Source organism: Pezoporus flaviventris, unplaced genomic scaffold, assembly GCF_033815535.1.
Source record: "Pezoporus flaviventris isolate CSIRO_AGI_PZ_B2104156 unplaced genomic scaffold, CSIRO_AGI_Pfla_v1 ptg000035l, whole genome shotgun sequence".
NCBI classification, from domain to species: Eukaryota; Metazoa; Chordata; class Aves; order Psittaciformes; family Psittacidae; genus Pezoporus; species Pezoporus flaviventris.
This window is the reverse complement of record NW_026892583.1, coordinates 4,925,045-4,950,767: the sequence shown is the minus strand read 5'-3', so window position 1 is coordinate 4,950,767 and position 25,723 is coordinate 4,925,045. Positions and strand designations below refer to the sequence as shown.

At 38.1% G+C, this 25,723-nt stretch overlaps 1 protein-coding gene across 1 annotated transcript in view; it reads left to right on the top strand.

Annotated features, from left to right (window-relative positions):
* Positions 1 to 25,723, top strand: part of INO80 (INO80 complex ATPase subunit) — a 62,659-nt gene that overhangs the window by 5,417 nt on the left and 31,519 nt on the right. The window contains exons 2-23 of the mRNA XM_061462297.1: positions 3,475 to 3,660; positions 4,369 to 4,535; positions 4,639 to 4,706; positions 6,150 to 6,311; positions 7,900 to 8,020; positions 9,298 to 9,512; positions 10,421 to 10,474; positions 12,021 to 12,224; positions 13,096 to 13,291; positions 13,503 to 13,570; positions 13,880 to 14,089; positions 14,325 to 14,405; positions 15,625 to 15,720; positions 17,111 to 17,170; positions 17,791 to 17,933; positions 19,003 to 19,087; positions 19,586 to 19,703; positions 20,634 to 20,719; positions 21,702 to 21,869; positions 22,286 to 22,419; positions 23,230 to 23,297; positions 25,302 to 25,395. Of these exons, the coding sequence (XP_061318281.1) occupies positions 3,518 to 3,660; positions 4,369 to 4,535; positions 4,639 to 4,706; positions 6,150 to 6,311; positions 7,900 to 8,020; positions 9,298 to 9,512; positions 10,421 to 10,474; positions 12,021 to 12,224; positions 13,096 to 13,291; positions 13,503 to 13,570; positions 13,880 to 14,089; positions 14,325 to 14,405; positions 15,625 to 15,720; positions 17,111 to 17,170; positions 17,791 to 17,933; positions 19,003 to 19,087; positions 19,586 to 19,703; positions 20,634 to 20,719; positions 21,702 to 21,869; positions 22,286 to 22,419; positions 23,230 to 23,297; positions 25,302 to 25,395 (2,741 nt within the window). The 5' untranslated portion in view covers positions 3,475 to 3,517. The remainder of the gene's footprint in view (positions 1 to 3,474; positions 3,661 to 4,368; positions 4,536 to 4,638; positions 4,707 to 6,149; positions 6,312 to 7,899; positions 8,021 to 9,297; positions 9,513 to 10,420; positions 10,475 to 12,020; positions 12,225 to 13,095; positions 13,292 to 13,502; positions 13,571 to 13,879; positions 14,090 to 14,324; positions 14,406 to 15,624; positions 15,721 to 17,110; positions 17,171 to 17,790; positions 17,934 to 19,002; positions 19,088 to 19,585; positions 19,704 to 20,633; positions 20,720 to 21,701; positions 21,870 to 22,285; positions 22,420 to 23,229; positions 23,298 to 25,301; positions 25,396 to 25,723) is intronic.

The following is a 25,723-nucleotide window of genomic DNA, read 5'->3' as shown; positions in this document are numbered from 1 at the left end:
GAGAACAAAAGAACAGAGAATAAAGAAGTATCTGTCAATTACCTTTCCATGTTATTACTTTGATCACCAGAGAAGCCCTGTGTGATTGTTAGCATATAAGTAAATGAGAGGCTGAATTCAGTGGCTGAGCTTTTCTCCCTTCAGTGTGGCTGTGTAACATATTAAATTTGTTTGGGGCATTGTTAATCCATTTAAGAATATTGTTAAGTTCTTCTGTGATTATTTGTTTATTTGGTAGGTGTTACATGGAGAGGAGTAACTGTTTTGAGGACAAGAATAATTAACTTTGTATGTACAGCAGCCTCATGGGACAACTAAAATAGGAAGACAAGCAAAAGCATGTCTTTTTCTAAGGGTGAAATGCAGAGTGTTTACACTGTATCAGGGCAAGGAGGACGTTATTAAATGCAGAAATGTAAGGTTTCCTGATTTGGGAAGTAATATTTAAGAACATAGGTGTCTGAAAAGACTATGGATGAGGCAGGTGCTTATCATGTACCACGTACCACGTGTCCACACTTAGCATAGTGTATGCAATGAGGGGGTATAATGTGTTAAGATACGGAATGGAAACCAAGGCTTTACAGTTGCTGCAGTCATTGCAGACAGAAGGTGTTCTCCCTTGCTTTCATATTTGCCTAGGAACTCTGCAGTAGCAGTGAGCCACTCCTGAGAAAATATCTTAGTTTTCTAATTACTGGACACATCTGATAGCATCTTCTTTTCCTGGGATCATTTATATCTCATGAGTAAAGAAACAATCTTCTGGTTGGGTTATCTCCTAAGCTGTATGAGCATGGGGACAGATGAGCATCATTGCCTGTGTGGAGCAGGGGCACTGATACAGCAGACTGGTGGATCCATGTAGACCAGCACTTAGGCAAGTGTGTCTTGGGTAGCTGGAAAAGCATCCAGTCACTCATTTTAGATCAGGAATATGATTGTGTTTGTTTTGTCTCTGGCCTGTTTGCTGTCCTGCAATTAAAAACTTGACCTCAAATCTATTGTAATTCCCATTATTTTGCTGTTAAGCTTATATATGTTTGTAAAGGCAAGGATCACTGGGGAGGGAAAAAGAGTACATTTGGTCTGTTGAATCCAAATAAAGTCCTGTGTACTTGGTGCTCCTTGGGGCACATTTCTTTCCCGCAGTGCCTCAAGGACAGACAGTGCCAGTAAACATTGAGTTTTGGGACGGAGGTTTTCTGCAAAGAGCAGACAGGTGAAAGGTGCGTTGTAGTTCTGAGTAAAACCATTGAACAATGGTCACATGTGACATTTTGGCTGGGGAAGTAAAACAACACCATGTTCACATAACACGTGCTCTTGTTGACGGATACATTTTGAAATGGAGTAGTGAAAGAGGTCATTGTACTGATGTGATACCAGGGGTTGATTCCTGTACTTATAATGTGTACCATTTTCATTGGTGATCTGGAGGAAAGCCACTTTCACTTTCTGGGTGTCCTTTTCTATCTCCTCATGAATGATTTCTTCCATCAGAGATGCATGTTTCATATTTTCTAACCTCTTTACTTTCTTCATGGCCCTGTCTCTTGGAGGAAAGTTTAGGGTGGGTTTGGGGTTGGTTTTTATTTCCAGATGGCTGTTAAGAAATACCATGTATGTAGATGAAGGTTTCCTGGAAAACATTATTCTTGATACCCTTATCATAGGGAAAGCTTTGAGGTGCTTTGTTCTACCTGTTAACTTCTGCTGAAGTGGGTATTTGCTAACAGAGATCAATCATGTCGTTACTATCAAGTGTACAAAGATCTATATAGTGCATAGAAAGCTGAACCTACATAGCTTCAATTTAAAAACAATTTTTAAATGAGTGCTGTTGTGCCTCTAACCATTTCTGGCACATTGGTTTATTCTGCATGGATAAAGATGTTAAAGTTGGGTTTTATTAAGGAATACTAAGATTTGCTCTTGTTCAGCCACAATCAAGAGTCTCACTGCAGTAATCACTTATCACAGGTTTTGTAACTATCATTTTTGAGGATAAAAGACTTGGAAAAAACAGATGTTGTTTTTCAGACTGTATACGTGAAGAGTGAACGATTTGAAGGCCAGATACTCAACCTGTGTTTTCACTTCCATAAGCTTAAAATAATTTAGTCATTAACAGTTTAATAATTGATGAAATATAGAGTGTTTCAAATGAAATTAACGTGAGATTTGCTTCAGGTTTCATAGTATTCTGAAGAATTGGTAGAAACCAGAAGAATCCTTCAGAAGAACAGTTAATTCAGGTCTTTCAAAAGCTGACTGCTTTTACTCTTTTCTTCCACCAGAAGAAAAAGCTTAAGGCATTTATTTATTAGTAAATATTATAATATTTAGGGTATTGACAGCACTTTCATTTACATGGTAACAACTGTGACTTTCTCACTATTATTATGACAATTATGGCATCTTTTGTGATTGAAGAAAATAAAATTCCAGTTGACAGAGCTATTACTGTAACAGTTGTTATGACATCTTTTGTAGTTGAAGGAAAATAAAACTGCAGTTGGCAGTTGATAGCCTTGTTTTTAAAGTAATGTATTATGCAGATATTGCAGAGGGGATGTGTCCCTTTAAGAATCTAAAATCCTGAGAACAAAGGAAAAATAAAAATCAGGCTATTTTTCCTAGTTGAAAAAAACATAAAGCTAGAATGGGTTCTAAATTTGTAAATATCAAAGTATGTAATAAATTGCTAATTATATGTTGGTTTTAATTTAGTAAAGATAACGGTTGAATTTTAGAATTGAGGGGGTTTTTTGGTCAAGTATTTGTAGCTTGTTTGTCAGCAGGTAACACTTTTGAGTGCTCTAAGAATACCATTGCTTTAAAATAAAGGAAAAGTCCTGTTGGTATTTTGTAGACTACACCTATGAACTGAATGGCAAAACCAGTATTTTCAGTAATTATTCCTTTGTGGAGTAAGGTTATATATATGATTCAACCTAAGAATAATAATTTATTTGCTCTCATTCAACTTCCATGATACACTGCTGCCCTCTATTCAGAGTGAAACATAGAATCATAGGGTGGTTTGGTTTGGAAAGGACCTTAAGATCATCCAGTTCCAACCCCCTGCTATGGGCAGGGACACGTTATCTTTAATAGCGGTAGAAGTTTACTTCGGATGTTCGAGGACTGGCTTCATTGTACTTTGAATTTTTATGACACTACTAGGCCAGTGTAGTGCTCAGTCCTGTCAGACAGCATCCATGAAGACATAAACCTGAAAATTAATAATCTAGTTTTTGACTATGGTAATGGTGTGGTGAAAAGTTTAGTGTGACTTTCTGTTTGTTTAATATACCTGTTAACAGCAGCCTAAGCTTTTTGCCCAGAACTACCTTGGTCATGTTTACTGGAAGTACTAGCATTTGGTGTAGTATGCAGTAGATTTGCCTGCTCCCCAAGTTGGTCCCTTTTGAGGAGGTGGTGGTGATGATTGTTGTTTCTTCTTAACAGCTGTGTGTTCAGAGGCACCTGTGCATGAGGAGAAGTTTGTTCTATGGCCTCGGAGCTGGGTGCCAGAGAGGATGGCAGCTGCTCAGAGCTGGCAAAACCCCTTTATCTGCAGTATCTGGAGAAAGCTCTGCAACTGGATCAGTTTTTACGACAGACCTCTGCCATCTTTAACAGGAGTATATCCAGGTACCAAGACCTTTTCCATTTTCCCTTGGGAATACCATGAAAAGGCAAACATTTTTATGATATTGTTTCCAGACAACATCATATTAAGGATTTAGTACTGACTTGTTCATTATAAATTCTTCTTCAGTGATTTTGAACTGTGCTTCTCTTAGCTCATGCTGATAATGCAGTGTATTGCCATCTTGTGTACAAATTAGCATGATGTTTCAAAGCTCTTTTTTATAGTTGAGTGGTCAAAACATTTTTTTGTCTGCAAAATGTCGTATGGACTAGCACAAAGTTGAATTTTTTAAGGACATGGCCTGTAGCCATAGTTGAAATGCAAAGATTGTTGTCAGATGTAGAATTGATGTGTAGGTAAGTTGTAGCAATGAAAAGTGAGTCATCAGGATACGTTTCTGTCCCAAGACAATTTACATTTAATTCATCAGTGTTTTGGAACTGGAGAGTTCGTGTTTCTCAAAGTAGGTACCTAGTTAAAGACTGAAGGTGCAGGTTAGTAACATAGCCAGGCTGGTTGGATGATTAACTACTGCTGAAGGGTTAACAGAAAATTATTACTAGCAATATTTCTAATGTATAAAACCAGATCTGAAGCAGCCTCAATTCTCAAACCTTTAGAAAAATGACCACATGTAAGAAAGTTGCATGGGCATCTCTTTTGAGTATTTTTCTTTCATTGTCACCTTATTGCCTATCTTCTTGCAGTGATGAAAGTGAAGATGGATTGGATGACAATCCTTTGCTGCCTCAGTCTGGGGATCCCATGATGCAAGTTAAGGAAGAGCCTTCAAACTCTTTGCTTGGGGAGTCTTCTGGAGCAGGGAATTCTGGCCTGCTGAACACGCATTCCTTGAATGGAGTGCTGCAGTCAGGTACATATGCACTAGGTTGAATCTCTGCTTTCTTTGGGATAAGTTTGGAAAAACATTAAGCATTACTTCTTAACAACTTTCTTTTTATTTTTTCTCTAAACAGAACCAAAGTCTGAAAAAGGAAGCTTGTATAACTTTTCCAGACTGAAGAAAAGCAGAAAGTGGCTGAAGGTAAGAGTACTGGAGAGAAATGCTGCTGTTATGAAATCATATGAGTTCCAGTCAACACACTGTAAACAGTGACAAGTAATTCCATTTTGTCATTTGATGTAGGTCATGGTGTAGAAACACATAAGCAAGCAAGAGCAACAAGAATATACATTGCGCACTAGTCAGTGCATTATCACAAATTAATTTTTCAAATCCAGCAAGTTTGTTCTTATCTCAGTAGTCCATTTGATTTTATTTTAAATGTCCTACTGAGACCTCAGAAAGCTAGACTAATGTGCTTTAAGAGCTGCCCTAACCCACGTGATGCAAGTTAATTGATGCAAAATCTCACACTGACAAAGTCATAAGCTGATAAAGAGATGTGGTAATATTTTGTGTTGCTGAAAAGAGGGCTCCAAATGAATTCTCTAGTCTTGTTCTATATTTGCTGCTTGTTTGCTGCTCTGTTTGGAGGTAACTGGAGTTAGTCTCCGTTGCTAAGAAGAAAGGAATGGGGATTTTGGGGTTTTTTGGGTTCTTTGTATTTTTTAACATTAAGAAAAAATGCTTCCCAAAGCAAAAAATACATTCTACAGAGGCTTCTTATCTTGGAAATTGAAAGAAAGAAGAGTATGTGACAGTTGATAATAAATATCATATTAGATTTTGGGTAGAGCAAAATAGAATTACAGTCTCTGTAGACCGGAGGCTTTCATTTTCATTGTGTAGCAAAATGGAGAGTAGGCATTTCAATTTGGGTGAGCAGCAGCATTGTAGTTTGATTTCACAGTGTGTGTGCGTTCAGAAACTTGAAGTAATATTAGTACACTGTCCAAATTAAAATGATCTATTATGAAATATATTAAACGGACCTTGGGACTTGGCTGAATATTTCTGTCTAAGATTAACTCAGTGCAAGGTCCAAATGAGGATGGAAGGAGAGTGTGGAATGGTGGCTTTATGCCATCCGTGCTTTTTCACTGTACTGTAGCCTTCTTTATTTAGCAAAAGCAGGTTGCCAAGAGGTCAGACAAAAGCCAAACCTGCTGCAACTAATACAGGAGGGAAGTGGTAGAATAGCAGGACAAGCTACAAATGGGGTAGGAAAGCCCCTGGAGCTGTGCGTCACAAAATGCCCCTACTGCTATCATGACTTTCCTTGCTGCTGCTTTTCCAAAACCACAAAGTAGATTCTAGAATCATGCAACTATCACCAAACTAACAGAAAGCTCCCCACAGATCAGAAAATGTGTTTTGGATTCACAGCTACACAGGGCTGTACCTCAGGAAACTGTTTTCCATTTGAGGTGTTTCAGATGGAGGACACTTTGTAAATGCTAAGTATTGCTGTTGGGCCAGACCCACAGGCCTTTATTAGGTAAAGGCTCAGTAGTGCTTAACATAAATAAACAATTCACTATAGGAACTTGTGATTATTAAGTTAGTTTTGTTTATTCTTGTTAGAGTATCCTTTTGAGCGATGACTCCAGTGACACAGATTCACTGAGTGATGAGGATGGCGAGGAGGATGAAGAATTTTCCCTTTCAAGGGAGGAACTTCACGATATGTTGCGATTACACAAATATAAGAAACTGCATCAAAGTAAATATAGCAAAGACAAAGAGGTAAAAATCCAGGCTTTTTTAATTTCCTTAATTTTCATTCTCTCTTTTAACTGCATTATTTTAGCTGCTCTTACATTTTTATCAAAACCCATAATATTTTGTGGATTGGAAAACATCCTGTTGTTTGTTAGACTAGAACAATCTACCATCAGTTTCAGACAAGTGTTACTTAATTAATTGCATAGACTGAAAAGCTGTTGATGCCTTATGCTGAGAATCTGTCAATTTATGTAGCTGGTACTGGCACTTGTGTTATATGTAGCTTCCACAGTGCTGTGTCCCAGACAGTAGATCAAATACAGGGTGCTAGAATGCAAGATCTGGATAACATATATGAAAAGTGAAGTGAAATTCTAATACAGTGAAGTGAAATTCTAATACAGGTAGTAGCTGCTGTTTAAGACTAAAATTGTATATTTAAACTTAAAGCAATATAATTGGATCATTGTTGAGGTGATGAGTAATAAGGTGATGTTTCTTTCTTGGAAGAAACCTAGTAACTGTCTTTCTTGCTGTTTTCTATCATTCTGTGGGGATTTGCTTGGTTCTTTTCTTTCTAACCTTTTTTATTTTGGGTTTTCTTCTTATATTCTCTTTTTTCCCTTCCTATAAGAAAACAGTCTGCCACATTTCTGTCTTTTTCTTAATATTAGGCCAAATTCTGTGACTGTTTTGATTTTAGTTGTCTATTTCTTCAAATTGTAAGGACTTTTGCTGAAATAATTTTCATTGTTATTTTGAATTGCACCAGAAAGTAGTCTCAGAGGGAGGAAGTCCTCCTAAGAGGATGTGCCTGAAATAAAAATTTGTCATCTTATTTCATATTCTTTTGAAACTCCTCCAGAAGAGCGAAGAAATATTTTCCCATCCAGGTCTTTGTTTCTGTGCGCTTCTTTCCTTTGTTTACTTGTTAAGTTCTAAACCCAGATTGTCTTAGTTTCTTTTATCAACTTAATGGTATGCTTAGGTTTTAAATGATTACTTTCTGACCTGTACTGTTTTTAGTTTGCCTGTTTATACGTAACCTGTATGTAGTTCTTTAATGTTTTAGTTGAATAATGCTTGTGATATACTGACTTTATTAATAATGTGGGGAAAAAAATGATGGGGTGACTATGTTTTTACTTGACAATCCGAATGTTCAAGTTATTTGTCGTTGTGGAAATCTTTTGAAATAAAAGATTTTTAATCTAAACCTATTCTTTGGAATGGTAAAATAGAATTTGGGAATGCAGACAAAATAAATAGAAGGTTTATAATTGGACCACTTCATGTAATGTGCTGTCTTTCTGGGCAGTACCCGTATAGAAGAGGAAGAGCAGTATCTTTGGAAAGTGTAAGATTCACTGCCTGCTCTTTCAGTTTTACTTAACTGGGTTGGCTTGGCTCCCTATGTAGAACGTGGAGGGCACCTCCGGGAGTAGTTTCACTTTGGACACTGTATGATCCTTGATAATAATGCTGAATATGGAGAAATGCATGTTTTCTGATCTCTTACTTACGATCAAGACCTGAACTTGTTTACCTGCTATCTCTGTTATCTGCTACTTCTGTTTTCCATTACTGTGCTCATTTACATCCACTTCAGTTGCAGCAATATCAGTACTACAGTGCCGGACTGCTGTCTACACATGATCCTTACTATGAGCAGCAGCGCCACCTGCTAGGGCCCAAGAAAAAGAAGTTTAAAGAAGAGAAAAAATTAAAAGGTAAAGTCACTTGCCTTGTGTTTTTAAATGGCTGTTGTGATCAAACTTCTTTCCTCCATTATTTCCTTTGAATAAATATAAATGTTCAAAACTTTTGGGTTTTGCATGGAGATACCCAGTTCTGTCAAAGAAAATCTTTAGAAAATACTGTGCTTTTTCTTCTGGCTCCTAGAAAGCTAGGGAGAAAAAAAAGGAGTGTGATTTGAGAATTCACAGCTTTAGATTTTCTGTGTAGACCTCTGAATCTAGAGTGAAAGAATTATGCAGTAAGTACCTTACAGCTTTATTTGTTGCTTTGGAATCCGTAAGGACCATTGTGTAGCATTGTCCATTTACTCAGAGTTGTTTGAAAACACAATAGTTTCTTGAAAATGTAAGAACTCATCCAGTACCTGCTGCATTTATTCCTGAATATGTAATTCTAGTGAACAAGAAATGATAGGGAGTGTTTTCTGGAAATCAGAGGGAACTCAGGACGGGTGTCCAGTGAGAGTTAAAATAGAATTACTTCTGTAACCTCTCAGCTGGAGCTTCTCAGTTGCATGTTTGCCGAGAACTACAAGTTTCCTTGCTTGATTGAGCTGGCAGCAGCTGTAAATCTGTAAGGAAGCAGGAAGAGAAGGCTATGAACTGTCAGCGTAAGGTGAATCCTCTCTAGTGCAAGTACTTCAGTTTGAGCTGTGTTTTAATGGGACTATTTAAGGCTTCCTTCCTTCCTATCTTTCTGCAAGTTCCTTTAACTGTGTATTTTTTTTTTGTCCTGCACTAATCGTGCAGCATCAGTGACTTTGCATATTCACAAAGAATATTTTTAGTATCCGATACCAGTATCAGTTTCCTCTGAAAGTTGGTATCTGTAATACATGATAAGATGCCTATCAGCTGCTGAGAAGTTCGGTTTGAGATATCCTTCCAAATGCTAATGCTGTTACCTTTAAATGTCTGACCTTTACGTGTCTTTAAGTACAGTTTAACCTCAAAGCATCAGGCACTGCACCAGGTCCCAGACATTTTAACTCCTAAAGCATATTTTCCTGGGTGGAAAAATTACATTTCACCACTTTATTTATTAAACAGGAAGATATTTGTATTATGAAGTAATGAGAAAATATCTAATACGATAAATTGGTGCTACCAGTGTTAGGAAACATGGATAAGTTTGGCTTTCTTGTTGGTTCCATGCATAAATCAACTAAAATAGTTTATTCAGGAAAGATACCTGAGTAAGTATATCCCCAGAACAGAAATTTGATTTTATGATCATTGTTGCCATGCAGGCAAGTTGAAAAAAGTAAAGAAAAAGAGGAGACGGGATGAAGAACTCTCTTCAGAGGAGTCACCACGATGCCACCATCACCAGACCAAAGTTTTTGCCAAGTTTTCTCAAGATACACCACCGCCTGGGTCCAAGAAAAAGCATTTGAGTATTGAGCAACTTAATGCACGTCGGCGGAAAGTGTGGCTTAGCATTGTTAAAAAGGAGTTGCCAAAGGTGAGCGTGGCTGATGGCACTAGACCAGTGATGATAGCAAGAAAGTGAAATAGAAAATCAGCTTAGTGGGGAGTTGACACTTGGAAAAGCAGAGCTGATCTTTCTGGTGGTCTTCAGTGATCAAACTGATACTCTATAATCTGTAAGCAAAGTGTAGTTCACATTTCTTACCTCCAGTGATGTTTAAGACTCCTGGTCTACAGGATAGCAACATAGAGCAAACCAGTGTCTGTGTTTTATATGAAGTTCAGGAAAGGAAAAAGGAATGTTTCAGTCATAGTAGCGCATGTGTTTTTTGAAACTTACTTCAGAAACCATCTAGGGAAAAGTGTATTATTTACAGAAGGAGCTTCAGGCACATTTGAGGTAGAAAGCTGGGTTCAGTGTCGCTGGTTTTCTGAGATGTGATCATAGTGGACCTTCGAACCTGCTTTTTGGAGTTCACAGTTAATAGACTCTGAGGAAGTTGAATATGAGTGATGGCTTTATCATCCCTTTATCATCCCTTATGAAGCCAGGCAAAGGATATGTGCAGTGTGATAGACCTTATTTTTTCAAAACACTGATTTTGATCATATAGGATCTCTATTAATCCTAAACATATTTGGAAGACGGTGGAAATTTTTGATTACTTCAGTGATAACTGTGGAAAAGTAGAACCCTACTTTGCAATAGTAGTAATTAAAGGAGCAATCCTGAAAAAGGAGATGTTTTACATGCTTCCTTCAGGAATTGGAATACAGAAGGGTGAAAAGCTGTTTCAGTCAAATTAAAAATGCTTACAGTGCCTGTACCCAGTTATAGTGGTGTGGCATGTGTATCTGCTGTAGTCTGCATGGTGATCTTTTAAAACACTGTGAAGCCATTGCCCTTTAACTAATTTTAAGATGGTTTGTGTTTTTTTACAGGCATACAAACAAAAAGCCTCAGCCCGCAACCTTTTCCTAACCAACAGCAAAAAGGCAAGTGTTTTTTAGCTTTATACTGTTACTTGTACTGGATGTAGTAAGCAAACTGTAACCTCTGTATGTTTCTCTCTTTCTTACAATACTGGCTATACTAGCAGGGCAGTATAGGAGGAAGCACTGAATGTCATTTAGTGTAAGGCTTTTCATTTTTTAGATGTATTGTTTTGGCATGTTTCATAAGCAACAGATGAAACAAGCAACAGGAATTTCTTTCATGAGATGTTTTTTGGCTTCCATAAGATTGGTTTGTACATCTTTAATTTACTGATTTTTGATAGAATAAATTAATGATTTTGGGCCACTCCTTTGGCTTTTGAACTGCCCGTCTATCCACTATCTAGAATTTGCTGGTTCAAGCATTCTTGATTAAACCAAAGGAGCTCTTAGAATATTAAATGTGTTAATTTACATAAAGTTATATAGGAGATACGATTAAAAATAGAATGATTTTGTGCTTAAGTGATTGCAAAAGGAATTCATCTCATTCCTCATCAGAGCCTTCTCTGAGAAGTGTCATTGTTTCTACTTAGAAAGCTTTACTTTAAGAACACTTGGTGATGGCTTTCAGTGCAGTTTTCAAGTGTTGCGCTCAAGTATCTGATTCATTTATATGGCTAATGAAAAGATAATTAAATGTGTGGCTAAGAATCATCAGAGACAAGATGATGCAGAATATTTATTGTAATGTATATATAAAATGGAAAAAGGGAGCATTTTCTGTGTAAGACATGCAGAAAACAGGACCTGCATGTATATATTAAAGAAACTTTGCTGTAGGTAGGTTCTCTCTTACGGTTCTCCTTAACTAGCGGAGGTTGGATTTCTTTGTGTTGTCTGGACAAACAGCCTGTGATTTTATTGTATTTGTAGGTATCACAAATTGCATTTTAGCAAGTGAGTGATGCAGCAGACTTAGAGGCTTTGAAATTCCACTTTTTTCCCCCTTTGTTTTCATTTTGTTTGATCATTTGAAACCCGTGTTTTAAAATTGGTGATGTGCAAATTTTACTGGAGGAAACAAAAACCCTGTCACAAGCAAACCAAGCGACTTTGACCATTATGACAATGCATCGATTGGTTTATACTAGAGTGAAAAATTACATTGTATTATGCTTCTTCATGAGATGGTAGGAAAAATAAAGGATACTCCCCTACTTTTTAGTGTATTTGCATGAATGGGATTGTGTTCCACCAAAACTGCAGCAGCCTTATTACAACAGTGAGAAATGAACCACAGAAGGGTCTAGAATAGCTGAGTCAGAGTTGCAGGCAGGCCTTGAACTCTCTCTCGAGTCCTTTTCCAAGGACCTGCCCCCTAGATCAGTCCTTTTAAGTATCGCACCATGCTGAAACTGTCTTCAGGTTTTTGTCTTCTCAAACATCCTGTGAGGTTTTTGTAAGTTCACTGTCTCTTGTGTCATTTCAGAAGCATTACTGAAGGATCAGACTTGGTTCTGATTACATTTGGTGGTGTTTATCATGGGCTTTCTTTAAAAGCTGCCCATTTTACCACTGTTTCAAAAATGTTGTTTCTCTCTAGCTTGCCCATCAGTGCATGAGGGAGGTACGCCGAGCTGCTATCCAGGCCCAGAAGAACTGTAAGGAAACTCTACCACGAGCACGTCGTCTTACCAAAGAGATGCTTCTCTATTGGAAAAAGTATGAAAAGGTGGAAAAAGAACATCGCAAACGAGCTGAGAAAGAGGCTCTGGAACAACGCAAGCTGGATGAGGAGATGAGAGAGGTACAGCAAACCAACAGATTGCTGATAATTAATCTGTTGAGGAGACACAGAAGTAACTGGACAATTTGAGTTCCTAAATTCAGCCAGTGAATTTGTTATTTGTTCTGTTTCAGTGGTATTCCACATATTTCTTCTGCTATGTTAAAACTTGTAATGTAATTCATCAAATGTTAGCTAGGGATGGTAAAAAATAAAGCCTTCAAACTGTGTAAATTCTTTACAAGTGAGTGAGATGGAGCTGACCTAGATTAATAGACAACTTCTAACTATAGCGGTTTTTAATCAGAACCTAAGAATGAACAGTTCTCTTGTCTTGCTGAATGCAAAACAAGGGTAATATCTGAACTGTATTACCTAGTGATGTATTTCTTTTATTCCATCATAATTCTCTTTACTAGTAAATAACGGAGTGTTGGAGTTAGGTTGTCATGACAGTATTTTTTTAACTGTTCAGTTGTTTCACTTTGGACCACTAAAATCCTCTTTATTTTTGTCAATCTTTTAATTTTTCAGGGTGAACACATCTTTTAAACTTTCTTTTATTAAATTATGGTGGTGTTTGCCATGATTACTGAATTTAAAAGAGCTTTTAATTTACAGCAGTTTCATATTTTAATATAGATGCTTATGGTGGTGGTCACTGTTTTTATGTGCAATGAGAAGTTCTTTACTGTGAGGGTGGTGAGGCACTGGAGCAAGTTACCCAGAGAAGTGGTGAATGCTCTGTCTCTGGCAGTGTTCAAGGCCAGTTTGGACAGAGCCTAGGGTGACATGGTCTAGTGTGAGGCATCCCTGCCCATGGCAAGGGGGTTGGAACTAGATGATCTTAAGGTCCTTTCCAACCCTAACTATGCTGTGATTCTTCTCCTAGGCCAAAAGACAGCAGCGAAAACTTAACTTCCTGATCACACAAACTGAATTATATGCCCACTTTATGAGTCGTAAACGAGATATGGGACATGACGGAATACAGGAGGAAATCCTGCGCAAACTGGAAGACAGCTCTACCCAAAGGCAGATTGATATTGGTGGAGGAGTAGTAGTCAACATCACCCAAGAAGATTATGGTAAGTGATTCATCTACAATACTTCCTGTGCACTCTTCTGAAATTTACTATACTCCCCACATGATTTACTGTACTCCCCACATGATTGTACAAATTTACAATTTCAAATGTAAAATCCTTCTGTGTAAGAAGCACTATTATAATTACTGGAATTTGTGTAAATTTGGGAGACTGTTGCTGCAGAGCTCTAACTTCGAGATGTTGTTTTCAGACAGTAACTATTACAAGGCCCAGGCTCTGAAGAATGCTGAGGATGCTTACCAGATTCATCAGGCCCGGGTATGTATTTTTTGGATCTGTGAAGTAGAAGAGAAAGCAGAGTGATTGGTAAAGGCCACAGAACCAGGATCTTCCATAGCAGCCAAGTCAAGTTGAATCCTGGGTGTCAGATCTGAATTTAATTTCTTTGCCATTTTCTGTGCTAAATAGGTAGAAACCCAGAGTATAAATACTTGGGCTTTAGGAACAGGCTTGTTTTCTCTTAGTTTCTGGGAGACATCCTATTTGTAATGTGAAATGTAAAGCCTTTTACTATAGTTTCTTGACATATGTTCATCATCTTACATATGCTTTCCTCTTGCTGTTTAGACCAGATCATTTGATGAAGATGCAAAGGAGAGTCGGGCAGCTGCTTTACGGGCTGCTAACAAGTCCGGTACTGGCTTTGGAGAGAGCTACAGTTTAGCAAACCCATCCATCCGAGCAGGAGAAGATATTCCACAGCCTACCATTTTCAATGGAAAACTGAAAGGTTACCAACTAAAAGGCATGAATTGGCTGGCCAACCTATATGAGCAGGTATGTTAGTACATCTTGCAAATGTTTTACGCTTTTAGGGTTATTAGCCATTAGAGTAAACTTGGTCAAAAAGATTTACTGGGTTTAAAAACAGATCTCATATACTCAATCTGTAATGTCTTTAGTAGAAAGGAAAATATAATGTAAGCCACGTATTACTATTCTTGATTATTTAGGAAACAAGTAAAAGTTAAAAGTGGTAAGATGAAGGTGTTAATTTATGGTTCTTTTGCAGGGCATCAATGGAATCCTGGCAGATGAGATGGGTCTGGGTAAAACAGTACAAAGTATTGCTCTCCTTGCACATTTGGCTGAGGTAGGTGGATTATAGTTTATTCCTGATGGAAGATGCATGCTTTTCACAGTTGACAATGCATTCTACATTATAAATCTTAAATGTCTTAAAAGGGGTAAACCCCTTTGTTTTAAAGTGGAGCCTTTGAAATTGGTGTGGGGGTGTGCATATGTTTCTATATAAATGTATATATAAGTAAAAACAAGAATTTTCATTTATTCACAGAGCAGTATCTTTTCACTTACACTGAATATGAAAGTGTGATGAGGGAACAGGTTGTACACTTGATGGTTCACCAAGTTTTACAAATCAGAGAGACTTGTAGAAATGAAGCCCAGATTCTGAGCTTCATGGCAGTGTGGTTCCATATTTCAGTGGGTGTTTTTTTTGGGAAACATAGTGATTCTTCTGTTCCAGGGCAGACAAACAAAACAGCAAAAGCAACAGGAGCTTGCTTCTTCATGCAGAAATAGACATTCTTTATTTAAATGAAAAAAGGATTGGCATCCAGTCACTTGTCTTAAATAGGAGATATCAACTAAGTGATACTGAGACCAGAAGTAGCTGCAGTAGTGACCAAACAGTTACATGCATTTATTTATGTTCCTTTTGATACCAGTTCACTGGCACTATCAACCAGAATACTGGAAGGCTGTACAGAGCCAGAGGCTCTGGAGCTCATTTGTATGAAAGGGGTATCAGATAGGCTTGTCTCCCTGTTGCACAGCAACCTGAGATTTTTGGAAGCCTATACAGGGCTTTTACTTTTTCTGGCTCTCCCTTATGCAAGTGGCTTCTAACTACCAATATGCGAATGGATCAACTTTGTTATTCACCAGGAGGCATTCTCATGTGATGTAATGGAGCAAAGCTTTCCAGTGCCACCTGAAGTTCTTTTCCTTCCTAAAATGCCAGGGATTGTTAGTAATGTGAAGGTGGCAACTCTTGGACACAAAAGAGATTGTTGTGGGAACAAATTTGCTGTTACAAAATATACTTAGTTAAATCTGCATTAAATCTGCATTAGATCTCTATTTGATTCTACTATGTGCTAATATAACCTACTGTGCTGGGAGGAATTTTTGCTGTTGCATATATTTCCATCTTTTATGCAGCCGCCATCCTTTAGTAGTTGTAAAGCTGTTACCAAACTGTCTCTGTATCCCTTTGCCTCAATTAAGTTGTGGATGTATTTTTTCCTTAAATTTTATGTTAAATTTAATGTATGTGTGCATTTCAGAGAGAGAACATCTGGGGACCTTTTTTAATAATTTCACCTGCCTCTACTCTTAACAACTGGCACCAGGAGTTTGCCAGATTTGTACCTAAATTTAAGGTAAGGAGCATGTGCAAGAAAGTTCTGTTTTCTTAAAAGCAAACTGTTTTGCTCTCCTGAGTTCTTTGCCTAAAAATAATCCTTTTATGTATTTGCATAGTTCAGAATAATAGGGGCCCTGATTAAAAACGTTGGAGTGGAAACATTAGATCAGTTGGCCATTCTGCCTACTTTCTCATTTCCTTGAATCGGTTCTTCATATGGAATAGACGAGCAATTGTTTATGCTTTTTCCTCCTTGTGAATGAAGCACAGAAAAAATATAAAAAAAATGTAGTCATGGTGGTTGTGAAAAGATAATTTTCCCTTTTTTGACTTTAAAAATTTACCTTTTTCTGTCATACAGCTCTTCTTTGGATTTATTGCATAGTAGTGTTCACCTCAGCCATTGAACAGAACATGCTTTAAAAAGAAGGTTTCTAAACTTATGATTGTCACATGTTTAAAACTTTGATCAGTCTTTTTCAACCAGTTCTGTTCCTGCTTCAGAAGTGTGTAGTCAGTTATGCTTGTAGTAAATCATGGTGAATTAATTTATTCAGGTGTGTGGCAGAATATATAAGCTTAAAGGCAGATCACTTTTTGATTAGTTTGCTTCTTTGCTAGCATCCTCATTTCAGAACAGCTGGAAGAACATTCAGCAAAAGACACTTTGGAATTTGGAGTTCGCCAGTTGAAGGATGGAGATGTGTAAGAGGTTTCGCAACCTCAGAAATGAGCTTTCCTCACTTTGTCTTGGTTGAGTGTAGTACTGTCATCAGGCAGAAGATGGCAGCACAACATTGTTAATCAGTAACTGGTTTCTGTGCACTGCAAAAACCTGTTCTGAGTAATAAGGACGCATGAAATGTTGAGCTCTAAATAGATTAACAGATTTCTTTGGCAGTAATGTTCACTTTTTAAAAATTGTTGTATTAAATATGTCCAGACCAGATGTTTTATTTCAGATTTTGGGAGTCGGTTCTGAAATACAAACCCAAGAGAACAGTGAGGAATGTTAAACAGGAGAATGAGCTCACTTAGTCCTGTAAGGGTTAACTGTAGCGGTTGAGGGCAGACCATTTTCTGCCATAAGCAAAGTGTCATTTTTAATTCTTAGAAAAACCTGACTAGAAGGTGTAACATGCTACTGGGCATTTAGAGATTCTCAGCATACCTTGATCTAGTTGTTATATTAGGCATAAGTTGCTTGATGCCTTTGCCTGGAGTGCCTTGTTTCTAGGTATTTTTAAGTGCTTTCCAATTTTCTCTCTATTAATAAAGGTAGATCCCTTTTCATTGTTTGGAGAAAGAGGTCTGTCTTCTCATTGTGTAGAATACACAGTATGAAAATCTAGAGGAGGTATGTCTTTATTTGGAAATAATGTCTTTCTACTTTTGTACTCTTTCAGGTGCTCCCTTACTGGGGAAATCCCCACGACAGAAAGGTGATCAGGAAGTTCTGGAGTCAGGTAATACCAGCATGTCTGTGCACTTTGGCCATCTTTGTTATTTGTTCAGGGTAAACCAGAAACTGTTGCTACACGCCACCAAGTTGAACAATGTGTGGATACAGAGTTCTGTTTCTTCGTCCACGTAGTAGCTTTTGCATTAAGATAATAACGTAGAAGGTTTCTCTTATGCTGGAGAGCAGTACTGTACAGGGCTCCATGCAGTAGTATGGTGTTCAGTTGAAGAAACTAGAGCTCTGTAAATAAAGCAGGAAGTTTCAGTGTCAAGGACTGTTCATTCTATTTGAGTAACCTAACTCAGGATGCCCAAGTCAAGCATCCCTGCAGGCCTGTCAGATTGTTCCTGATTTAACAACAGAGTTTTGTAGGGTTCAGTGCCTGGGTCTTGTCTGCCACATTAAGAAGCATCTGAAATTGTTCAGGGAGTAATGGGCTGAAGTCCAGATCCACCAGTTGAATAACTGTGCTGTAGTTAATTTAAAAAGTCAGCTGGTGAAAAAAATGCAGTAATAATGGGAAAAGATTATGAAACAGAAGCCTGAAATTTCAGTGCACAAAAGTGAACTATTTACAATGTATTTACCTTATGTTGATGTTTGTTTCTTATTTTGTGTTTATAGAAGACATTGTATACTCAGGATGCTCCTTTCCACGTGGTGATTACCAGCTATCAGCTAGTAGTACAGGATGTGAAGTATTTCCAGCGAGTGAAGTGGCAATATATGGTACTGGATGAAGCACAGGCACTCAAGAGTAGCTCCAGGTAATAAATTAACTGGAATAAAGTCTGCCATCTGTATCAACTTCTTGAAGGAATATCGCAAAAACGTCAGGATTCCATAAGTTGACAGAAGTTAAAATTGACAACCTTTGTCTAACCTACTTAAGTATCTGTATAATACACTGTCGCTGGATTAATCCAGTAGTTCTTTGCATTTAGATTTTCCTTCTCCAAATATGTAAAATGTAATTACAAAGTAATTGCAGAGGAGAAGCTTTCATGGAGTACAGGACAGTTAAACAGAACAGTGTGAAATGCTTCTTTCTGTTCACCTTCTTTCCTGGCTACTCTCAGAATTCTGCTTGCTGAACAGTCCACAGTCTTTAGCATAAATTGCTTATATTGGCTCCATTAAATGCATTATTTTGATTCCTTCTTCAGTGGCACTTCCAGGCACAAATGAAGGTCAGAACCCTGTGAATACTGTTGGCTGCAATAAAGCCCAATCTTTGTCATAAGACTCGATGCCAGAAAGTTTTCTGTTTATTTTCAAGTAATGGATTTGTCCGTCTTTGCTTCTGTAATTGCTTTCCCATAACCTTTGTCCAAGTTGCCACTGTACACAGTAAGTTGAAGATTGCTTTAGATGCAGCCTCACTCTGACCAAAGTCTGTTTCTTCAGCATTCTTTGGAAACTGCCCTTCTAAGATGACTGTAATGTATAGCTCAGCATTCCTGCCACAGTATACACTCAGAGTTGTAAAGTCTGACAAATACATGACATTCTGATTCATAGTAACTGTTTCTTTCTGGAAGTTAATTATTCAGATCATAAGATCTTATTAATATCCAAGCACTTGTATTAAGAAAAAGAGTAAAAAGACCCTCAGAAAAATAGAATAAATTATGCATGTATCTTTATAATTGGTTAAAGGCTACTTCTTCCTGTAATTGTCTTTCAAAAAACTGGGGAGTAGCTGTGATAGTTTTACCCAGTGACCTCCAAAAATCATTTGGCAAGGTCACTGGAAGCAATTGGTCTTAAAATACTTTGTTTCATGTCCTTCTACAAAAAGCAGTTTTAATGATCTTTCTTAATTTTATTCATCAGTGTTCGTTGGAAGATCCTACTACAGTTCCAGTGTCGAAACAGATTGTTGTTGACTGGGACACCAATCCAGAACACAATGGCTGAGGTATGCAGGAGCTCACAGGGGTGGACTTCTCTTATAGCAAGAATATACACTAAATATATATGTGAACAGTTGAGAAACCTGTTGTATTTGTGTGGTTGTGGCAAACCACTGCCAAACAAACATGGGAGCAGCTCTGGGAGGGAAAATGCAGAAATGTGCCACACATCCAGATAAAAATGAAACTGAAGATACCTGGTGGTGAGTAATTACCTAGATTTCAGGATGAAACCTAATTCTTGTGGTTTTTCCTTCAGTTGGCTGAAATCACTGTGGTGTGTTTCTCACTGCTTTCTAATGGTGTCTTGTTGATATATCTGGCATTTGTCAGGAGGGTGAGGAGGAAGAGGATGCAGCTGGGTTTTTGTTTGATTTTGCCATGTCTTGTACTCTTGCAGAGTGATTTTGCTCATAAGGACCTGCAAGAGTTTGAGATCCTTGGTTACCTTGCCCACAGTAGGGTGACTTTTGCTGATCTGTTGTTTTCTCCTCTCCTTTTAGCTGTGGGCCCTACTGCATTTTATCATGCCAACGCTGTTTGATTCCCATGAAGAGTTCAATGAGTGGTTTTCCAAGGACATAGAGAGTCATGCAGAGAACAAGTCCGCCATTGATGAGAGTAAGTGCAAGGTGTAACTGCAGTAATTTTTATGTAAAAAAAAAATCTGTTGCCTTTCTCAACTACTAATGGTTAAACTTTATCTCTCATTTTTTGTATGAGAAACATCATCTAAAGTAGTGGGTGCATAATGGGATTGGAATGTTAAGGATTGTTGTCCATAGTTTATGCGCAAGTTTGTGTTTCTGACTGTAATGTAGCTTGTGCAATGAAGAGAAAAACTTCTAGTGAAAATGTTGATTTGCTGCCTGTCTCCAGTCTTCCTCCTTCCCAAACAGAGGAAAACAAATATTATAAGTATCTGCAACACAAACCAAACGCCTTTTGTGCTCCAGAAGAAAATAAAAAAAATTGGAGGGGGCAGAAATCTTAACAGCAAATTTTAGGGGATAGAAAAATCTAGCTGAGTAAGATAGTTGATATGTAATTGGAGTAGAGCACAGCACAGTTGGAACTTGTCACAAAATAAAGGCTTTAAGAGTTCTCGAGTACACAGAGGTTTTGTTCTTACAGGTTATTGTAAAGACTGCAGTTGTCTGTCAGTGCTGTATGCCCTGTTCTTGTGATGCTATAATTTTGGTGGGTGAGACTTAAAAATGTAGTGATCTCTTTGTGAATTAACAATGTCTCATCTGACACTTTCTTTTGCGCTAATAGTCAATGATAAATTTGAGCCCATATTGTTCAGCCCAGAGAAATATAGAACATAAAAAATGCTTTAGAACTTCATTCCTTGATGCAGATCTTCAGATTCATAAATAGTGTAGCACAGCATTCATTTGGAAAAAGAAATACCAACAGAGAAATACCAACTCAGTGGTGTAAGGACTCATGTGCTGTATGGAGTAACGGACTTAATTTGTAGCAGAACACCATATAGTTTCCTCCTTTGAAGTAATTGTTCCTTGTTCCCCATTCCCTTTGTTTCAGACCAACTGTCCCGCTTGCACATGATCCTGAAGCCTTTCATGCTGAGAAGAATCAAGAAGGATGTGGAAAATGAGCTGTCAGATAAGGTGAGAAAAAGTATTTATCTGGAATGAGTATTTCAACGTCATTGTCATAGCTCTGTTCTCTGATTTGGTTTTTGCAAACTCATTTGGCAGCCTGCATACCTGAAGTTTGATTGTAGACCTTTCACAGACCTTCAGTTTCTGGCACCACATCCCAGCAATCTCATTAGATGTGAATGTAACTGAAGAATCCCTAATTAATAAACTTTTCTCCTAGAGAAAACCTTTTATTAGTGGTTACAAATAGAAACCTTTAAGCCTGATTAAGTTGATAGAAATATCACTAATTGAGGTGAAGGAGATTGATACAGCAGTGATTCGGTGATAAACATCACCAGTTGTCTTTGTGAAGGGTATGGCGTGGATTTAGGGGTTTTTTTTTTTGCTTGTCTTTACAGAGCAAGAAATGCATAGTGGCAACATCATACTCTTCCCTCTTGTTAGTCTCTTAATTTCATGTGGGTGTTAGCAATACTGGATGATCTTGTAGTCAACATGTCCCCAGATTATGGGGACCAGTGGTTAAGAGACATCTACGTGGCTGTGATGTTCTTATTAATTTCAGAACTAGAGCTTCCCACAGACACTGTAATTATGTGATGCATCTGTCACTGTCATGGGCTCCTGACACATGTTGAAGACGGCTCTAAATGGGTAGCATTTTAACAGTAGGATAGTAGAATTGAGGTCAGATTTTAAGCCGATCAACTGCAGATCTGATATTTTCAGAGCTTCTTCTGAATCTGTTTACTTAGTTGTGCCCACATGCTTTTAAAGGTCAGTCTTCTACATCATTACCTAAACTTTCCCAGGTTGGATCCTGAATTAGATGTGAATGTAGCCACCTGTATATGTATTTTTTGGGAAAGATATGTTTTCCTTAAGATATATTTCTCTGTCCTTCTCTGTCCTTTGTGTGTACTGATGTGGTTCATCTTCCATTTCAGAGACACGAAAGGCTAAATCTTTATTTACTGTTTTTCAGATTGAAATTCTTATGTACTGCCAGCAGACAAGTCGACAGAAGCTGTTATACCAAGCCCTGAAAAACAAAATCTCTATTGATGACCTCTTGCAGTCCTCAATGGGCACTACTCAGCAAGCACAGACCACCACTAGTAGTCTCATGAATCTAGTCATGCAGTTCAGGAAGGTAAGGCTGTTTTAAAAGGAATTATCATTTGTTAGCACAGAAATAAAATATGGCTTCTAGAAAACACCATATAAAAAAAATTCTGGCATAGGCAAGCAAATTTGAACACAGTTCAGTTGTGTTTCTGATGCAGTGCAGCATGATGTTTGGGTAGGAGAGCTTTAGCCAAATGGTGCATGCATCTGCTAACTGGTCTGGTTCCAAATTGGTTGTGAGGAAATCATTCACTCAGGAAGAAGAGGCAACAGCTGTTATGTGAAGAGGGAAAGATATGATGCTGTGTTCAAATACTGGTAGATACACAAAAATATCGGTGCAATACTATAGTGATCAATAGTTGTATTGATTTGGGATGTAAATGCTGCACCTGACTAAATTAATTCCTCCCAGCGTTTGACTTGCTCTCTTTCTTATAGGTGTGCAATCACCCAGAGCTGTTTGAGCGACAAGAAACTTGGTCTCCATTTCACATCTCCCTAAAGCCATACCAGATTTCAAAGTTTATCTACCGTCATGGACAGATCAGGGTCTTCAATCACTCACGGGACAGGCAAGCCTATTCCACTTCCTCTCCAGTTTAGCATATTTAATATTATTACTTAGATTTATTTTAGTTTTGTAAGTGCTAATTAACTCCCTGGTGTATGTTACCGTACATTGGCCAAGCAATGCATTCCTAGTTTTCTTTTGTTCATTCAGCTGTTAAGCATCTGATATCTAATTCTTACCCTTGGTGGAATCCTGATTATCAAAGATCCCTTTGAATACGAAAGTCAGGAAGAGGAATTCAGAGTTGTTGCTGATGATGTGTAATAGAATTAGGCTTTAAAAGAATTCTTCAAAATACAAAACAAAACCAAAAGCCCTGGGGTTTCCCTTCAGTGAGTTTTCATGTTTAAGGAAGCTATCAGTATCTGCTTGTCTGTGACATGGTATATCTTCAGCATCTACTAGTGCCTTGACAGCTTTTAATGCTTACTTGGGATGAATAGAAGCTGCCTGCATGCAGTTTGCCGTTTTGTCCAACTGTGTCAGTTCTTGATTAATTTTGTGTGCATCAGTTATGAGGAGTGCTCAGGGCAAAGATGAGAAAGCCATATTTGAAGATGAGACTAACTGTTCTACACTGTATAATGCAATTCCAGAGCAATGGAGTGTCTCGGCGTCAAATTAACCATAGTGCCTGTGGGCTGATGATGCTTTTCTCTTACTTCCATGCAATTCCAGTTGTCTAGGGTGCTGAAATACTTACAGTGGAGAACTGAATGGTTACTCTGCATTTTCTGCTGATTGTGTAATTGAACACTATATGTGTTAACACCTTAGTGATTTTACTTGGTTTTGTTGCTTTCATTTTCAGGTGGTTACGGGTTTCACTTTCGCCATTTGCACCAGACCACATCCAGCAGTCTCTCTTCCATAGGAAGGGTAGGTTTACAGTGCTGGGAAGCAAATGGGAATGCACACTTGCATGAGATGTAACTTACTCAGTGAGAAGGACTGACAGGCCAGATCAATTAGTCCGCTGAGATAATCTGGTTAAAATTTGGTGAAATTTTGTTAGTATTTGTACTTTTACATATGAGGAGCAACATTCAATGAGGAACAGATAGAAGCAGCTGGAAGAATTATATGGAGACAGCTTGTTAGTTGGTTACTGTTTAATCCTACTGCAGTCTCTTGTTCTATTCTTCCTGTCTTGTTTTAACTTGCTTCAAGGGATTAATGCTGCCTTTTTAGTTTAATGTGAGTTCTTCACAGATTCAATTCAGGTAAATCTTGGATTCATTTCAGTACATTCTGTATCATATGTTAAACTGCCAACTTCTCTTTCAAGTAGAAAATAGATGAGATGCAAGTGACCCAGGATCTAACCAATGAGCAAAAACAATCACATAAGCTGCTTATAAAATACAATTTATTATCATAGGTGATTGATTTTTTTTTTTTCTCAAAAGAGTTGATTAGACTGCTTCGCTGTAAGAGTTGGAAAAACTGGGAGAAAAAAAACAAGAGAAATAATGGCTGCATTACTATGCTGAAATCTCTTAGTATGGCCCTGTTCAGTTATGCAAAACCCTTTACAAGTATGAAGAACCAGATGCAGCTATAGGAGTCTCTGCTTCTCTGTAACTTTAACTTCTGTATGTCTTGCTGATTCTGTTTTCTGCTTGTTTTGGTATTCATAGAATCACCATAGAATCATAGAATAGTTAGGGTTGGAAAGGACCTTAAGATAATCTGGTTCCAACCTCCATGCCATGGCAGGGACACCACACAGTAGACCGTGTCACCCAAGATTCTGTCCAACCTGGCCTTGAACACTGCTAGGGGTGGAGCATTCACAACTTCCTTGGGCAACCCATTCCAGTGCCTCACTACCCTCACAGTAAAGAACTTCTTCCTTATGTCTAACCTGAACTTCTCCTGTTTAAGTTTTAACCTGTTACCCCTTGTCCTATCATTACAGTCCTTAGTGAAGAGTCTCTCCCCAGCATCCTTGTAGTTACCTTTAGATACTGGAAGGCTGCCATGAGGTCTCCACGCAGCCTTCTCTTCTCCAGGCTGAACAGCCCCAACTTTCTCAGCCTACATTCATACGGGAGGTGCTCCAGCCCTCTGATCATGCTCATGGCTTCCTCTGGGCTTGCTTCAGCAGCTATATGTCCTTATGTTGCGGATACCAGAACTGGACACAGGACTCCAAGTGGGGTTTCACGAGAGAGGCTTTTCCTTGGGGACCTTTTTTGACATGCCATAAAAGGAAAATAAGTTTGGCAATATAGTTTTTGTGTAGAAATTAAAAAAGATACAAATGATATTGGGGATATGCAGTGTGCATGGGTGGGCCTGAAAGGCTTTCTTTATTAACAGTGCAAGGTATCTCTTCTGCTCCCCACCCTTCACTGCAGTGTTTCCATCATTCTCACCATACCTGTTACATCGTTATCCCCATACTCACATTCCTCTATCAATTCCTACATCTCCTTCCAACCCGTTTGGCTGGCTGGCTGAGTGAGAGGGAGCATGTTTGGCAGACATCCTGAGATGTGTGTGTTCTGGTCAGCTGTCTGGTAGATATGTGTTTGGATTCGCAAATGTGCACAGTGCCTATCTATTCTTACAAAGTGAAATCAATGTCCTTACTGGCTGCGTGATTTTCTGCCCTAGAATGGGGTTTCTGTCTTGGTAAAATTCCTTTCTCTTGCCCAGACTGGAAAACGAACTAGAACTTGGAATCAGCCAGCAGTGATTCAGATAAAATTTGCAGTATTTCTGAAAGATCCAGGTTAAATTATGATCCCCTGTTTAGTCATCTAGATTTGTCATATGTGAGAAAATGTGTATCTTGAATTGATGGAGTAAGTTTATTTTTTTCAGTTGAGTGTCTGCAAAATATGTTGGCCTAACTTTAGTATTTCTATGATGTAGGCATCAACGAAGAAAGCTGTTTTTCTTTCCTCCGATTTATTGATGTCTCTCCAGCGGAAATGGCAAACCTCATGAATCAGGGACATTTAGCCAGGTGAGGACAACTTTTTTGGGTGTTTTTTTCCCCTTTAGTAATTGTAGGAAAAGCACAGGTGATGTCAGAGGCATCTCTATAAACATGCATTTTCTATGCTTCTTAATATTACCATTTGTCTATTATCTAATATTGCAGGCAACCATTATGCAAGGTGATTTGTATGACTGTCAAAAGAAAACCTCTGTTAACAAAGATTTGACACTGTAAATACACAAGACTGTCAAAGGGCCACAGAAGAATTTACTTAACATCATACTGTAGGTTGCTGACATTAGCAAGTGCAAAATTCAGACTTCTGAAGGCCAGTTTATTGCAGTGGTTGCCA